We start from the raw sequence: 17,911 nt of genomic DNA, 5'->3' as shown, positions 1-17,911 counted from the left end.
AAGGAATCCTGGGCACCCCTACAGAGTCCAGATTAGGAACTACACCTGGACAAACCCCAGACCCAATATTTTAATAACCTCTCCACTACAGAAAATGAAATAAACCCACCTGCTCAAGGGGGACATCCAGGTCTCCCATGTGGACCTTGTTGTCTGTCCTGTGAGCCACCAGGACATGCCGGATGGTTGGGCAATTTTTCACTGCTTCATCCACTATTTTCTTGAGCTCCACCACACGCCCTCCCCGGAGTCCTTGGTTGAAAGTGATCACCACCTTGCACTTAGCTAATAGAGAGACAACAGGGACACGCCTGATGGACTCCCTCCCGCTTTGGCCCTCAGAGCCTGACTTGTAGCCACACATTCCAGTCTAAGTATGTGATAGACAGAGTCCAATCTTGAGTTTAAAAAAACCTGCTGGCCGGGAGTTTGGACTAGTGGTAGAGTGCTTGTCTAGCATGTACGCAAGACCCAGGTTCAATTTCTTGGTACCACATACGTAGAAAAGCTGGAACTGGTACTATGGCTCAAGTGGTAGAGCACTAGCCTTGAGGAAAGACCAAGGACAGTGTTCAGGCCCTAAGTTTAATCCCTAGGACTGGCCAAAAAAAAAAACTGCTAAAAAATTAGGGTCTGCCTGCATTGCAACTTCAGTGCCATATAAAATACCAACCCTCCTTCATCCCTCCGCTCCCAACCTGGCTCAAGGATAAGGAGAAAGGAGCCAGAGACAGACTGCCTACAAGTTCAACTCTTCCATCTCAGGTGGACATCACAGAGAGTTTCCAACCAGACTTCCTTCCCTCTCTCTCTCACTTGCAGGAGCCTTGCCTTGCTGATGTGCAACTACATTGGCAAAACAACATCCACAGACAGAGACCAAGTCCCAAGAGCTTCTAGATTGCCAGGCCCAGTCCAGGGTGAGTTTTGTAGGGCAAGGATCTTCTCTATTGAGGGAATGCATCACCTTGTGGGTGCCCTTACCTTAAAGGGAATGTTCACCTGGCTCCCTGTACCTTGATGTACAATAACCCAGAAATGTCATAGCTGTTCTGTTCTACAGCGAGCCTCTATGGATGAGCCTAGAGCCAGTGGTAGTACTGCCTGGAAGGCCTCACCATGTCCCAGAAACATTTCACTCTGTGCTGAGGGCCTCTCCAATGGCAGAAGAGCTGCGTGTTGCCCATCCCTACTGTTCCCAATCAGTGACTTCCCACCCAACACCTGGGGTCATTCTGAGAGGCACGTGTGCTATATTATGGTCTACATTTCCCTGTGGGTGAACTGGCCACCAAGACTCCGCACTCCTGCCCCACTTCCTACTTCCTGTGTGTGCTTCATCCCAGGGCCATGGCCCAGATGAGAAGGTTCTTAGTGGCAAAACCCTGTTGAGGCCACAGAGCTGGTCTGGTGGTTCAGGAGTCGTGAGGTTTTAAGAGCTATCCCAGAACCCAGCTACTAAATCCCTGCATGCTGCAGTCACCTAGAATCAACTCTTATTGCTTATCTCAAAGAACCTTAATAAACACACTTAGTAATCATGGCCATACAGGCAAGAGAAGAAAGGGGCAGACTGGTTAAATGCTAAAAGCACAAATGCTGGTGGAGAATATTAGTTCCTCCACTTCCCAGCTATATGATTCTGGGTAAGTCACTTTACTTCTTTGTGCTTGTTTCCTCATTAAAAAGAGAATAGTCAAACCAGGCACCAGTGGCTCGTGCTGATAATCCTAGCTACTCAGGAGGCTAAGATCTTCTGAGAATCTCAGTTCAAAGCCAATTTGGGCAGGAAAGTCTGTAATACTCTTATCTCTAATTAACTACCCAAAAAAGCTGGAAGTAGAAGGGTGGCTTGAGTGGCAGCCTCTAAAAGCTTAGAGACAGCACCCAGGGCTTGGGCATGAAGAGAGAGAGAGAGAGAGAGAGAGAGAGAGAGAGAGAGAGAGAGAGAGAGAGAGAGAGAGAGAGAGAGAGAGAATCTCCAAGCACAGAAAAGTCCAGAATCAAATAGCTTCACTAGTGAGTAAAGGATGACTATCGAAGAATGAACACCAATCCTTCTCAAATTCTTCCAAAAAAAAAAGAAAAAGAAATGAGAGGAGAGAAGGGAAAAGGAGAGGAAGGAAGGGTTGGGGAGGAGAAACTAAGAGCAGGGAGGCAGCTCAGTGGTAACAGTGCTTGCTTAGCGTGCACTATGTGCCTAACACACACACACACACACACACACACACACACACACACACACATTTATCTGTATTTCTATGCACTAGCAACAAACTATCTACAAAAGAAATTAAGAAAACACAAGGCACAAGGACTCCCCATGGTTCCCAGAACCTGGCATCTTTTTTAGGAAGGCAGCTAATTGAACTGAGTAGAAAAGAGCAGGTATCACATGCATAGACTCTGGGCCACCAACCAGACATCAGACAACCATCTACATAGCCAGCAATAGCAAGGAGACACTACTGTATGGCAGTTTTTCAGAAACCCTGACCCACCTGCTGTCAGAAAGCCTCTCAGTGACCCTACACATCCTGTCAGCTGTCTCCACATCTCTGGGCAGTTGTCCCTTCATTCCTTACACCTGAGACATCTTCCCCTACATCTCCAATGTCAGGCAGTCTCAATGCTCTTCTCACCCATCCTGCAGACCTGCCAGCCCCTCCAGACCCCCACTCAAGCTGTGCTCCTCCAACTACCTGACCTGTGCTCTTCTGTTTCCTCCACCTGAACCCCCATCCTCCATTCTCTAGCTGGCCAAATCCAGCATAGTCAGATGTTAGCCCCCCCAAACAGATGCCCATTCCTCCATGGGCTCATTTCTGGTAGGGTGTCCCGTTTGTCTGTGAGATCCTTTAATTTTTTCTAGCTGCATCCTGATGGGCTTGGCCTCCAGAAGCCAGGACCTGGGGACTTCCTCGTGATTACCATCATTAATCCTCCCAGCCAAGGACTCGGCACTGAATCCAGCAAAGATGACTGTGTGAACAGCTCCGATCCTGGCACAGGCCAGCATGGCTGCCACAGCAAGAGGGGAGACAGGCATGTAGATGGCCACACGGTCTCCACGGTTGACTCCATGTCTCTTTAGCGTGTTGGCCAGGCGGCATGTGGTCTCCAGCAGTTCCCTACAACACAAGAAAGAAAGAAGCTGGAGAATAATTTGTTAGGAAATGGAAAGACTTAGAAAAAATCATATTAAATGAAGTAAGCCAGACTCAAAGGAACTTAGGCTCAATGGTTTCCCTCATTCGTCATAATCAGTAGAAACCTTGGGCTCTACTAGCAGAGATCTGCAATAGAGCAAAATCTTGATACATAAGGCCATATAGTATGAAGCTAATTGAAAGGACCTCCAGGATATTGAAACAAAAGCCATATAACGAATGATTGTTGTCCTTAATGTACTATGTTGTCTCTCATCTCCTTTGCTGTCCCTTGGTTATCTCATATTGGTATAGTATCTCACTTTGTTATCTGATATATTGAATTTATTTGTATTTGGTTATTTGAAATTTGATAGGGAAGGGGGGAAAACCAAGACGGGTGGAGGGTGTGGGGGGGAGGGAAATGGGTACCAAGACATGTGAAAGGGTATCAATGTACGTGAATTAATGCACCTTCTATCTGGCAAATATCATGTAACCCTTTTACTAATTACAATAAAAAATGCAAAAAAAAAGAAGCTGGAGAATAGTTTGTAGTGATGCAATTCGCAAACAGCAAATTTTCTATACTCAGCACAGTGCTGGATGATTAACAGACACTTGGGTACTTACAGAGAAAAGTTCATTTCCAGGAACAACTGTCTTCCAACATTTGTATTTTTATGGACAGTGTATATACATTTCAAGCAGTTTCTCAGAGACCACACAGGTCTAAAAAGAGATGATATTCTAGAAACTTTGGAAAAATACTCCAGGGGAAAGGGAGGACCCACTTTTCAGGCCAAGAACACCAAGACATCATCTCACCAGTCAATGACCCAAAGCCCCAGTCAACAGACCCCCAACTCTGAAGCCACGGGTGCACCAAGAGGGAAAGCAGCATGCAGATGACCATCCTGTCTGGAGCTCAGAGGCAAAATAGGTACGTGGTGGGCCAAGAGTGTGGCCTTATGGTAGAGTGCTTGTCTAGCATGCATGAAGCCCTGAGTTCAATTCCTGAAAAGGCAGAAGTGATGCTGTCTCAAGTGGTAGAGCGCTGGTCTTGAGAAATCAAGGATAGTACCAAGCCCCAGGACTGGCAGAAAAAAAAAGAATAGATAGGTGATGACCTGACTAGGTGCTAAATAGACAAACAGACAAAGCCGTGCTGTCTCCCAGCTTCCTTCACCTTTATGTAAGTGGCAGAATGCTCCATCCCTCCCAGCCAATCAGAACACAGCACATACTCAGCTGAGCCAATTGGATTGGCTTGGAATTGATCCAGGCCAGTCCAATCAGAGTTTATGGAACTCGACTCCCAGAAAACCCAGTATGCATCAGAGCTGCCCCAGTGCTCCAAAAGAGTCAAAAAAAGGAAGAAAAGTAAAGGCAAGCACAGAGTCAAGTTCATCATTCCATTTGATATCATTTCAGATCTCACTGAGTTTGGACTTGGCCATTGCAATCATCAAGCATTTCCTCACTTTTACTGTGTATTACTTGATTTTAATTGTTTACAGTAAAAATGGACGAACAGAGAAGAGCAGGCTAAGAGGGGAAGTCAAGACCTCTTACCCCTAGGTTGAGAAGGCCACCGCTGGCCACATCCCTGTCCCTTCATTTCATTCAACAAGAGACCTCGAGTCAGTCAAGGCAGGCCTCTGTATACAAGTTGAAAGAGAGACCCTCCTTTTACCTCCTGAAGGCCCCTAATAAGCACAGATCCCCTCTGCTCAAAGCAATGTTACCCAAAGGGCTTCCAAGAAAGGAGAAGTTCAACTAAGCTGTGAAACCACAGGGGAATGAAAGTGAACAGCCCCTTCTCATGCAGGGAGCTCAAGAAGCCCTTTGTTTTTCCTCCCCCACCAAAGCCATTTTGCAAGGAGACCAGGGAAACAAATCCCAAATCCAGTCTACAATTCACTGTACTGCTGGCAAGCCCTGCCCATACTGGTTCCAGTGCCTTTTGAAGGATTTTTGTCTTTCTTCCTTAAGGCTTTCAGAAGGACAAAGGAACCATTCAGTGGTACTTCCACCAGCCCCTGCCTAACTTACAATGAAAGAACACCCTCCATGGACAAGAGCAAAACCCACCAAATTTGTTACTACTCTGGGAAGGAGGCTATTGACAACATCCTCCAATGCTAACACAAAAGAGAAACTCCGGGCCCTTTCCATTTGCTCCTTTATCATAGATGGGAGGGCTTAAGCCTCTGGGCAGTGTTAGGGGAGAGAGAGCTCTGAGTGCCTACCACTCAGAAGTATTCAAATTCAGACTTCATGCTGCAGCCCTAAGACAGTAATATGAAAGCAAGGGCTGTGGAGTGTTCATATAGAAACATCTGCGTTAGCTTCCAACAACAGTTGTACCAGTAGGGAGGCTTCTTCTCAATGGTCATGTGATTGGCCAAGAAAGAGTGATTGCTCTCTGCATTGTATAACTGTTCTAAGTATCAATAAAAGCAGGACCCACCCAGGAGCTGAATGTTCAGGAAGTATTCTCTTTCTCAACAGATGGAAATTCACAGAATTGTGTGTGTGTATGTGTGTGCGCACATGCGCCCACGCACACCAGTATTTAAATTTAAAGTAGAGCTTGGACACTCAGCTTTTTCACTCAAGGCTGGCACTCTATGACTTGAGCCACAGCTCTATTTCCAGCTTTTTGTGGTTAATTGAGTCTCAAGGGCTTTCTTACCCAGGCTGACTTCAAACCTCGACCTTCAGATCTCAGCCTCCTCAGTAGCTAGGATTATAGGTGTGAGCCACCACTATCTGGCTTGAAATCATTTCTTACCATGACTAAAATCAGATTGATGAATTCATAAGGTGTTTAAAAAAAAAAAACTCCCTGGTGGTAGGTGAGGGTGTTGACACTTGACAAAGGAAACAAAAGGGACTGTGTTTCCCCAGGAGTCTAACTAGGGAAACAAAGGTACATGTATGACGTGTGAAGGGCGTTCAGCCTCTGGGCATGGTGATACAGTCACTGAAGACAGAGAGGGCTTTCAGAGGACAGAGAGGTTGTCTGCAACGAGGAGGAATGAGCCAGAATGAAATGAGTGAGTTTTCCTTATAGAGACCAGTTTTGCTCAGCTGCAGGTTCTAAGCAGCTGAATTACAGCTCAACGGCAGATCAGGATAAGGCTATCCATTCCCTAGAGGATGAATGCCTCAAAACAGACACACAGATATTAGGACAGATTCTGGGGCAGCCTCCATATATTCCTTAGAGCAGCAACAACAACAGCAATAACAAAAATAGCACTGTGTCCAGACCTCAATCTACTTTGTGTTCATTCTGTTAAGGCTGTAAGCCTTGAAGTCAAAGGGATCTTTGAAGGTCAGATGGTGCAGCCTCTTTTGGGTTCCAGAAATTGCTACAACATTCCAGCCCACAGGCAAAGCATGTTATACAAATGTACACATTTGACCTTGAATTCTAACACAAACAACATTTTGCTGATCTGCCTTGGGGAAAGGAAAAATATTTCTACAGACTTCTCATAACACCAACTGGAAACAATTTGGGTAAAGATGTAATCCATCTGACATCTGCCTGAAGTCACCCAGTATAAAGGCATCTCCTGCTCCCCAGCCTCAGGATCTAAGATAAGCTCCAAACAGAAGAAATAGCCTATTATCTATTTATTCATCAATATTCCAGTCAAAACTGTATGGGTTTTTTTTTTCACTGTTGATATTTGAAAATATCTTTCTCTTCTAGCCATTTCCTAATGCCAGTAGAAATAAGATATCTGTGTATTACAGTAGAACAATATATTAAAATGCATGATTTTTGTAAAGACACTTATACACACATCCATGTCCATTACTACACTATTTGCAATAGCCAAGTTATGGAAACAGCCCAGAAGTCCTACGATAGCTGAGTGGATCCAAAAACTGTGTATAGGGCAACTCTGGAAGCAAGTTGTAAGACATGGAAAGGGTTAAGAGATTGGAAGGCCATCTCAACAGCCCTCAGAAGGCTGAGAGCTGGACCCTGGAATGACCAAACAATAAAGGCAAGCCAGAGGATTAAGTTACTACCCCAAGTGTGTTTATGCTAGAGTTGTTTGAGCACCAAAAGTTTAAGATCTAGTTGGAATGTTTATTGCTTCCCTCCACTTCCTAATGATAAGCGAGTCAATTATTGCTATGTGTACAAACTATACCTCGTGTTAATGATTGTAAGCGCAAAGATAGATTGATACCCTAATCTCTGCACATACCTATAATCACCTGTACTGAACTAAGTAAATAAGCTTGTTAAGAGGAAGTAAGGGTTCAGAAGCTGATGAGCATTGGACCTCTGGTACCCCTTTCCTATCCTTTCTCCTTTTTCAGTTCTTTGGCCCCAGTATCCCATCGTCACACTGTCCCTGGCTGCAGTTAGCAACAATTTGGTACCTATACACAATGGAACTTTATACAGCCATTAGAAAGAACAATATGCCATTTGCAGGGAAATAGATGGACCTAGAACAAATCATGCTAAGTGAGGTAAGCCAACCTCAGAGAGACAAATAGCACATGTTTCCTCTCACATGTGGAACTAGAGTTAAAATACAGTGGGAGCCAGGCACTGGTGGCTCACACCTGTAATCCTACCTACTCAAGAGGCTAAGATCTGAGGATCAAGGTTCAAAGCCAACCCAAGCAGGAAGTCCATGAGACTCATCTCCAAATGAGATCCAGAAATGATGCTGTGGCTCAAGGTGGTATTGTGCTAGCCTTGAGCAGAAGGAGACAGTGCCCAGGCCCCACAATCAGAGACAGAGACAGAGTCTATGGGACAGTTTACCCATCTCTAGGCATTCACACACAGTAAGATCAAAGAAGGATACTCTTAGGAAAGGAACACAAAGGTTCAATGCCTATGTGTATTTAATCATATAAAATAATATTACCAAAATGAACTCTAGGAAATGGAAACAAGAGGGTTTTTTTTTCCTTTGTGGTTGTTTGTATTTTCTTTTTGTCTTATTTGTTAATTTATATGTGTTGGGGGAGGGTAAGAGGGAGGCACAGAAATGGAGGAAGAAAGCATGAACAGATGCAGTAATAGTACTCACTAGACACTATATGGAAAATGAACTATAGAACTTGTAGGTGGGGACAGGAAGAAAAGCTAGGGGAGTACAAGAAAAGGAGTGACACTGTCGAAAAAACTGTACTCATTACCTGAATTATATAAATGCAATCCCTCTATACATCACCTACTCATCTGACTTATATAACTGCAACCCATCTGTACATCACCCTCATAATAACAATTTTAAATGTTTTTTAAGAATACATGATTTGGGCCGGGAGTTAGGCCTAGTGGTAGAGTGTTTGCCTTGCACGAAGACCCGGGTTCAATTCCTCGGTACCACATGCATAGAAAAAAAAAAAAAAGCTGGAAATGGTGCTGAGGCTCAAGTGGTAGAGCTAGCCTTGAGAAAGTCCAAGGACAGTGCTCAGGCCCTGAGCTCAAGCCCAGGACTGGCAAAAAAAAAAAAAAGAATACATGATTTATTCATTTCCCATAGCTTCTCTGACTCATGAAATAAACACTAATTGACAGACTTACCATTCTTATTGTCCATAAGTTCCAGTAAAGTGAAAGGTTTACTTGTACTGAAATGTGAATTTCCTTCATTGCACTCTTCTCTTGATCTAGAACTAATCCTAGATCATAAAAGATGCTCAATAAATGTTTGTTCAACAAATGAGCACTGCAGGACAGCTTGAAAGGAAAGCCCAGCTGGCTCAGGGCCTTGGAGTCGAGGATACTTGCATCCTCCTGCACATGTGACAGACGGAAAGCACTTTCTGGGTGCAGTCCCTTCTGTCCTCCAAGCCCAAGGGAAGCCAATTCATGGCTTAAGTACAAAACATGAAATAAGTCTCCTATACTGTGACAGAGGCAGTGAGAGAAGAAAGAATGGGCTTTCAGAGAAAGGCTCTTGTCTCCCAGAGCCAAAGTCAGATACCTTCAGCAGACTCCTCTCAGTAGACTCCTCTCCTACTAATGTTATGAAACCACTAAACTTGACTTTTTTGTCAGTACTGGGATCTGAACTCAGGGTTTTGCATGTGCTTGGCAGGTGCTCTACCACTTGATCACACCTCTAGACCTTTTTGCTACCAGATACATATAGTATATGTGTATGTGTGCCAATACTGGGGCTTTTAACTCAGGGCCTCCCATTCTCATTTGGCTTTTTTTTTCTTTTTATCATGGTTGGCGTTGCCACTAGGACTATGTATCTCTTTTTGCTAGTTAAATGGAGATTAAGGTCTCTCTGATTCTTCTTCCCAGTCTGGTTCCAAACCTCAGATCTCAGCCTCCTTAGTAGCTAGCTACTGGCACTTACTTGCTTTCATTTTACAAGGTCACAATTTCTGCTCAGCCTAGCCTAGACTGAGAGCCTCCTTTTTTGTTTCTCATGGAGCTGGGATGTCAAACACCTGCCACTGCATTCAAGTTGCTTTTATTGGTTGACATAAGTACCTCCCAAACTCTTCTGTTCTGTTTGGCCTTGAAAGGTGATCCAGTCTGTCTCCTGAGTAGCAAGTATGAATCACCATGACACCTCACTGAGCCTGATTTAATAATGGTGATGAGTCTTGCCCCCTCTTCTACTTAGCACCTCTGGAGGAAGACAAGCAGGAAGTCAACTGAATATCCTCATACACCAAGTATAAACACTGCCCGCATGTAACTGCCCGCATGATTTTGTAACTGTGACTCTAAGCAAAAAAAAAAAAAAGCTGCTGTGAAAAAGTAAAGGCAGATTCCACGCTTAAACGTGAAAAGCTCCCAAAGCTACTATTCATCAAGGAAAGCACAAGACCGAGTTACAGCTCCCAGGAGACAAGAGCTGAGACTCACTCTTGTCCAACAGGGAAACTAACAATGGAAGTGCTAAAAATCCAGCTTACAAGTACAGGTTTAGTTGAATCTTTCTTCTTATCATCAAAACAGAGGCCACAGGAAAGAGTAAGAATGGGACTGGAGTTCCACACTCAGGACCCCTGCTTCAGGGTGTCTCCCCAGTTACATCCCCAGATCAAATACCACATCCTACGATTTTTTTTCTCTCTCTTCCTTAACCAGAGCCCAGCATGCTGTGGAATGGAAGTAAACAAAGAGTGACCACAAAAGTTCTGTGTTCATTGATACCTGATTTCCTCTTAGACCTCAGCACTTAACCTTGGCCTGAGTCTTGCCTCTAGGAAAAGAAGTGCTGCCATTTGCAGTCACAAAGCACAGCTCCTATCCCTGCAAGAGCCAGATGCCAACACAAAAGTTCCAGGGGCTCCTACAGGGCTGGTAGATCCCCAGCTTGGAAGCCAGCCCTGAAAACAGCTGGGCTCTGGCACAACATCTTCCCCATGGCTGGAGAGACTTGTTTACACCTCCCCAAAGCTCCACAAGTAAATCTTTTCCCTAAAGGAATTAGGAAATGGATGCCAGTTTTAAAATCCGAAGAGCATTCACTTTTCGCTTTGATTTAAAATAAAAAAGATTACCGGATATTTTTTTTCCCAAGGCTCACTGAAGGTTTCCATGTTCCCTGTGTCACTTGCTGGATCTCTTGAGATGGTTCTGTGTGGGTTTATTTGGCTGCAACAGTAAGGGCCAAACATGGAAAGGCTGAGATCACAAAGAATGTTCTCATCAAGACACAAGATGGAAGCCATTCGATTTCTAGGCTTTACAAGGATCCCATACAACCTTCCAAACTAGCACCTGGAGACAAATAAAGGTGTTATATGAGAATTTGATTGTGAGATACAAAGAAGCAGTTGTTGTTGTTGTTGTTGTTGTTGTTGTTGTTGTTGTGAGATTTAAACTCTGGACTTGGGCTCTGTGTCTGAGCTTTTCACAGCTTGAGGTTACTGCCCTATCCCTGGGCCTGGGCGTTGCCCCTCAGCTCTTCAGCTCAAAGCCCTTTGAGCCACAGCGCCACTTCTGGTTTTCTAGTGGTTAATTGGAGATAAGAGTCTCATGTTCTTCAGTGCACAGGCTGGCTTTGAACTGCGATCCTCAGGTCTCAGCCTTCTAAGTAGCTAAGATTATAGGCGTGAGCCACCACACCTGGCATGAAGCCTCATTTTGAGAGGTCAGATAGGGAGTCTTTATTAGAAAGCTAGTGACTGTGAGCAAACATGTGTCCCCCCCAAAAAAAACTTGCAGCCTCCAATACATTTAATACTGTTAAGAAACTGAACCATTAGGGTAGTAAAGAAAGAGCCAACAAATATAGGCCCAGAGTTTGGCCTAGTGGTGGAGTGCTTGCCTAGCATGCATGAAGACCAGGGTTCAATTCCTCAGTACTACATACATATTAAAAAAAAAAAAAAAGCTGGAAGTGGTAATATAGCTCAAGTAATAGAGTGCTAACCTTGAGAAAGTCCGAAGACAGTGCTCAGGCCCAGAGTTCAAGCCAGGACTGACAAATAAATAAATAAATAAAAATTTTAAAAAATTTCCTGATCAACTCTAGTGGAGAGCTGAAAAGGGGATGCCATGGCCACTTGAGGAGAGTCAAGAGACAGGAGTTATGATGCAATGGCAGCTGAAGTGTGGGGCCTAAACAGGATCATGGTCAGAGGCCAGGGTCACAGGAAGCTCAAGAGTTCATGGTACAAGTCTGGCAGGTACATGAACTTACAGTTCAAGTCCTGGCCTTTACTTCTAGGAATTTAAGACATGCTTCTAAGAGTTTTCAAAAAGTCTCCCTCATCCACCAAGATACCAAGATGGCATCCATATTTCAGAGAAGGGTATTTTTTTCCCAACAGTCAGCTGAGGATATCAGAGGGTACCAAAGTCTGGTATAGCTGCCCAAGGGCTATTTTTCCCATATATTTTTATTGTAATTAATAGAAGAGTTACATTATATTCACCAGAAAGAAGGTGCATTACTTCACAAATATTGATACCCTTTCTCATGTCTTGGTCCCCATTTCCCTGCCCCTCATCTTGTTTTCCCCTCTTCCCTATCCTATCTCAAATAACCAAATAAGCATATACATAATATATCGGATAACAAGGTGAAATACTGTAACAATATGAGATAACCAAGGGACAGCAAAAGAGATGAAAGATAACATAGTACATTAAGGACAACAATCACTCATTATATGGCTTTTATTTCTATATCCTGGCATATTATATGGCCAAGGGGTGTTTTTCTTGCCTCTTATTAACAGCTTTAGAGAGGTGTTTAACTGTTTAAAAAAAAAGAGCAGGAGGCTTATACAATCTACTGTTGTGCTTGCTGTTCAATAACCCTTTTTCTCAAGAAAAATAAGTCTCAAAATTTAGCACTTGCCAATTCTCAGGGTATAAATATTTTTGTACCATGACTGACTTTAAAACTACAACTAGGATTCACTAAAGGAGGTACTAGGGTGATAAGTATTTGCAGTTTCTGAGTGCCCACTCCATACCACTAATCCCACAAGCCTTGGGAACCACTAAGAAAACTCCCTGACCCTGGGGCAACTTCCTCCCCTCTCCTAAGAGCCACATTCCCTAAAACTGTCTGTGGCCTCCCTCAGTTCCTGCTGAAAATGTCCTTACAGTTCACCTACCTTTTTTAATTCATAAAAACAAAAATAATAGCAGGGCATAATGATTTTATTCCTGTAATACCAGCTACTGGAAACTTAAAGGCAGAAAGATCAAAGTTCAAAGTCAACTCTGGACCAAATTAGCAAGATAGATCTCAGAATAGGAAGTGGGATAAGAGAAGCATTTTCTCATACTCTACCCAGGTAGTCCTATGCATAAGGCTCTACATATAGTTGTGTAGCTAGTCCCTGCTGGAGGGACTCACCCGAGAACTCGGAACTCATACCAGACCATAGCTCCTCCTCCCCTTGCAAATCCATGAAACATCCTTACTACCACCCATAAAAACCTGCCCAAAACCTCACAGGGCTAACATGCCTGCAAGCTAGGCACCAGTGGCTCATGCCATACAAGAAGCAAAGATCCGAGGATCACAATTCAAGGTCAGCCTGGGTAAGATAGTCCCATGAGACTCTTACTCCAAGCAACTACCAAAAAGTTGGAAGTGGAGCTGTGGCTTAAGAACACAGAGGATAGAGCCTTTGCGTGCAAAAGCTAAAGGACAGTGTTCCGGTCTTGAGTCCATGCCTCATTAGTGGCACACACACACACACACACACACACACACACACACACACACACAATTAAAATTAATAAATAACTCTACATAAAATAGAAGACCAGAAAGTCATCAAATAACTTAGTCCAAAGTCCAGGAAAACTAATGAGTCTGTAAGATCAAAATAACAACAATGTTCTTTAGGCAGCATGGCACAGCTCCCCTGTGCCTACCTTCAACTGCATTCAATAATCACAGGGTAAAGATAGCAACCTACTGGCTGCAGGCAGCCTTGAACAGCGGTGGACCTCAGAAGACCTTTATCCACAGGAATGAGGGTCCGCTCATCAGCTGGAGGCGGAGTGATCAACAGGCCTATCCCATCCCCAGCATGGAGACCCCAGGTTGAGTCCTCACTCTGCACCAGTCAATTGCCTGGACATCAACTTGATGGGAAGGAGTTTCCCACCCTCACACACCTGCTAGTGGACCTGTCTATGACCACCCTGCATTCTCCCTCACAGCATCCATTCTGGCCTCCCCCAGAGTTCCTATCCCACTTGAGAAGCATTGCATCAGGTAGCTGCTCCCAGGAGAGACTTTGAAGGATGCTATTATTTTGTTATGTTTTTCTAGCACAATCTCCAGGGCCCTGAGGGTGCCCAGAGACAGCTGAACTGGTAGCCATGATGGTTTCTTGTCTCCTAAGTCACACATATCAGCACCTACAGGGCCTCTCCTGAGTTCCTTCTGATTGTGCCAGAAGTGAGGGCTGAATGTTTGTCCCAGGGCTGCTGCTGGTCCCCTTCCCATAGTCCCCTGTGAAAACTGTTTTTCTGCTTTAAAGAGCCATGATGAGGCCTCATTTTGCAGCTACAGTTTCCAAAGGACACAGGACACACCACAAGAATACTTGGCAGATTCCCGAGGATCATAGTTCAAAGCCAGCCTGGGCAGAAAAGTCCCTACGATTCTATTTCTAAAAAGCCAAGCTAGAGGTGTGACTCAAGTGGCAGAGTACCAGCCTTGATTTAAAACAACAAAAAACAAAAAACAAAAAAAAAACAAGCTCTTGAGTGTAAGTTTCTGACCTAGTACTGGGGAAAAGAACCAACAATAATGGGATGGGTTGGGGTTTCTGGGACTCCTCCTATGGCTGGAAACCACTGCTTTGTGTTTTTAGGGGACTGGGATTTGTCAATGCTTTATTTTGTTGTGACCCATTTCAGGGCCTCAGGCATGCTAGGCAAGTTCTTCACCACTGAGGGTAACCCCAGCCTGAGATCCCTACCAGAGGGATATACCACTAAATTCCAAATCCACATTGCCTTCTAACTGGCTCATGGCTTTATCCCCCAAAGCCACCATCTAAGCAGAAGCAGAAAGGGCAATGGGCTGTGTTAATCCAAACAAAAGCAAAGGAATCTTCTGCCAACAGAACATCTGCCAACAACTGAGAATCCCCTCTCCAGGCTGACTGGAGCAAGACTGACAGGCTTTTATGAAGGCAAAATTCTCCTCCCCATCACATCCCTTAATTGTTACCATATTCAGCTAACATGCAGACAACCACAGGAGAACCCGGGCAAGGAATGTGGGTGAAGCCCTGCCAGTTTGTGGCTCTTTAGTGGCTCCTCTTCTGGCACTACCCACTCTCCGATTCTTCTTGCCAACAAGTACCCCTGGGATACGCTCCCAGGCGACTGTACACCTTCACCCACATTCTACACCCAGACATCTGTCCCTTCACAAGAGTCCCTGAGACCAGTCTATCAATGCCTCCTGTGTGCTACTGGTCCTCCAAGGCCCCAATCCCCTGAAGACCTGGAGTCCCACCTTTTCAGTGAGGTCACACCATCTCCACAGGCCACTGATGTTTCCTAGAGGGCTGTGGAAGTCAAAAGTCCTAGATGTCTGAACTGCAGGGGCTACATTTACAATTTCACCTTGGTCCATGAAACCCAAGGCTCTGATTTCTCCTTGCAGCTGCCAGAGTCACAGTTGAGCTCCAACCCTATTTCTGGCCTTTCCTGTTAACACCTCAGTTCCTGGAGCTCTCTAGGAGTCACAGCCATGAATTAAGATCATCTCTGTCAGCTCTTGCCCAGAGACAGTGATGGGGGTGAAAGGGGCGAGAGGGGGTACATGGCAGCAGGATAAGGGTGACGAAGGCCAGAGGCTGGACACATAGGAGATGCCAAGTGACTTCAGAAGGTCCAAAGGCTGAGTGGGCAGAGTCTCCGTGGACCACACTGCCACTCCCTCTTCCACTGGGCACTCTGCAGCATGGACATGCTGTATCCCCCTAGTGAGAAGAAGGTGGGCAAGGGAATTAAAAATGCAGCCCCTAGGGAGAAGACAGGGTCCTACACCAGGGACATTTCAAGGCAGTTGAAAAGGTTCAGTGCACTGGAATCTGTATACTGGTCCCACAGTCCTTACTGGGGGAGAGCGGGGGTAGGGGAGACAAAGAGGGACACAGCTGGGTTCCTAGCAAAACCACAACACTCTCTACAGCAAAGCTATGAGTCGGGCTAAATCCTAACTCTGCTGTCGTTGAGAGCTTCAGGAAGATAAGGGAAGACACAGGAAGAAAAATCAAACAGGAATAAACCCTGACCTGCTGACTACTTTGTGGAGCTGTGGTCAAAGGCAGATCCCTCCTCTAAAGAGCATTAGCCCCGCCTCTTTCTTCATGGTCCTCCCTCCTCCAAGCCTGCCCCCCTCTTACCTTCTTTCTACCTCCTATAATCTGACTACCCTGCCTGCTCCTACTTGACAAAAGAAGGTTCAAAGAAGCAGGAAGGCATTTACTTAGTGTGTGCTTCTGAGGTTCTATTCTCTGCCCCAGAGAATTCTCCAAAAGGCTTTCTCAGAGGCTTCCTACAATAGAAAAATAAACTCTCACTCCTAACTGCTATAGTCACTTTAAAATATGAAATTCCAAAGTCTTTGGCTTGCCCAAAAGGGTAATAGGAGAACAGAACAGTGGTCATATATAGAAAGATTTTTTTTGTAATTTTTTTGCCAGTCCTGGGCTTGAGCTCAGGGCCTGAGCACTGTCCTTGGACTTTCTCAAGGCTAGAGCTCTACCACTTGAGCCTCAGCACCACTTCCAGCTTTTTTCTACGTATATGGTACTGAGGAATGGAACCCGGGTCTTCGTGCATCCTAGGCAAGCACTCTACCACTAGGCCAAACTCCCAGTCCCTAGAAAGATTTTTTTTAACGTTTTTTAGATCCAAAGTCTTAGAAACCAGTGTGTTACAAATACCTTGATTTCTATTACATTCCAGGGGTCGGCATGTGGGCTCCAGATCAAGTTTCTCAATCAGAGTTACCCAGAGGTCTGCAGGGCTCCACCTCCCTTAGATAGGGATACTGAGTCTGGACTTCATGTTCAAGCCAGGAGCTGCTGACCTCTCATTCCACCCGGAATCAACTAAACATTCCAGCTTTGCAGGTCAACCTGCCCTTGTATTATTTCTTGGTCATCAGGATTGGGTCACCCAGTCCCGATCCCTCCTTCAATCCTCTAATGAGCCTCCTTCACCTCCCCAGATCTTCATAGAGGACTTGGGCTAGGCAAAGTAATCTGTGCAGGGGTGAGAAGGGCAAGGTCAGGTGAGGTGAGTGAGATGGGGACCTGCCTTCTGATGATATGTTTGTCCTCATCGAGTAAAGTCCCCCTAGGTGTCTTCGTTGCTTTAAACACCGCCCCACACCTTCCCAGACCCAAGGCCATCCTTACTCTTACCATTCACTGCATCTGGACTCGTCTGCCCTCAACTGACCTGGCATCAAGTGACCTCTCTGTCCCAAACACCAGTGCAAGCTCTCATGCCAAATGTCACACTCAGCAGCTCAGTAGAGGAAAACTGTGGTTCTATTTGATAGATAAGAAAAGTGAGAGCCGGAGGCCAGGAGTTTGGCCCAGTGGTAGAGTGCTTGCCTAGCCTGCATGAAGACCCAGGTTCAATTCCTCGGTACCACATACATAGAAAAAACAAAAAGCTGGAAGTGGTGCTGAGGCTCAAGTAGGAGAGTGCTAAGCCTTGAGAAAGTCCAAGGACAGTGCCCAGGCCCTGAGCCCAAGCCCAGGACTGGCAAAAAAATAAAAAATAAAATAAAAAATAAGGGCCAGGAGTTTGGCCTAGTGGTTAAAGTGCTTGCCTAGCCTGCATGAAGACCCAGGTTCGATTCCTTGGTACCACATATAGAAAAAAGCCGGAAGTGGTGCTGAGGCTCAAGTGGTAGAGCTCTAGCCTTGAGAAAGTCCAAGGACAGTGCTCAGGCCCTGAGCTCAAGCACAGGACTGGCAAAAAAAAAAAAAAGAAGAAGAAGAAAAGTGAGAGCCATGCTGAGAATAAATCAGTCTCTCTCACTGATTTTATCAGCATTCTTTGAATGACTTGGAAAAGTCATTATTCAACATAATTGTCCCCTCATACTATGTTGTGCTAAAGTAAAAGACTTAAAAGGGCTCTATTAATTGTCATGGCCTATCAACCTTATATTTGACCTAAGAATAAATAATAATGATAATAATAATAAATGTAATAATAATTACATATATACACCTGGAAAATTACAATTATGCATTCTGAACTTTGTTTGCTAAATTGTATT

At 44.8% G+C, this 17,911-nt stretch overlaps 1 protein-coding gene across 2 annotated transcripts in view; it reads right to left on the bottom strand.

Annotated features, from left to right (window-relative positions):
• Acss1 (acyl-CoA synthetase short chain family member 1) overlaps nucleotides 1–17,911 on the bottom strand; it is a 55,983-nt gene that overhangs the window by 17,312 nt on the left and 20,760 nt on the right. For both annotated transcript variants that reach the window (XM_090351905.1, XM_090351904.1), the window contains exons 3-4: nucleotides 2,932–3,131; nucleotides 110–285 (exon numbers count right to left, since the gene is read on the bottom strand). In XM_090351905.1, the coding sequence (XP_090208031.1) occupies nucleotides 110–285; nucleotides 2,932–3,131 (376 nt within the window). The remainder of the gene's footprint in view (nucleotides 1–109; nucleotides 286–2,931; nucleotides 3,132–17,911) is intronic.

Source organism: Megascapheus bottae, chromosome 18 (assembly GCF_031878675.1).
Source record: "Megascapheus bottae isolate mThoBot1 chromosome 18, mThoBot2.hap1, whole genome shotgun sequence".
NCBI classification, from domain to species: domain Eukaryota; kingdom Metazoa; phylum Chordata; class Mammalia; order Rodentia; family Geomyidae; genus Megascapheus; species Megascapheus bottae.
Note: the sequence above shows the minus strand (reverse complement) of the source record. Positions and strands in the feature narration are given on the sequence as shown.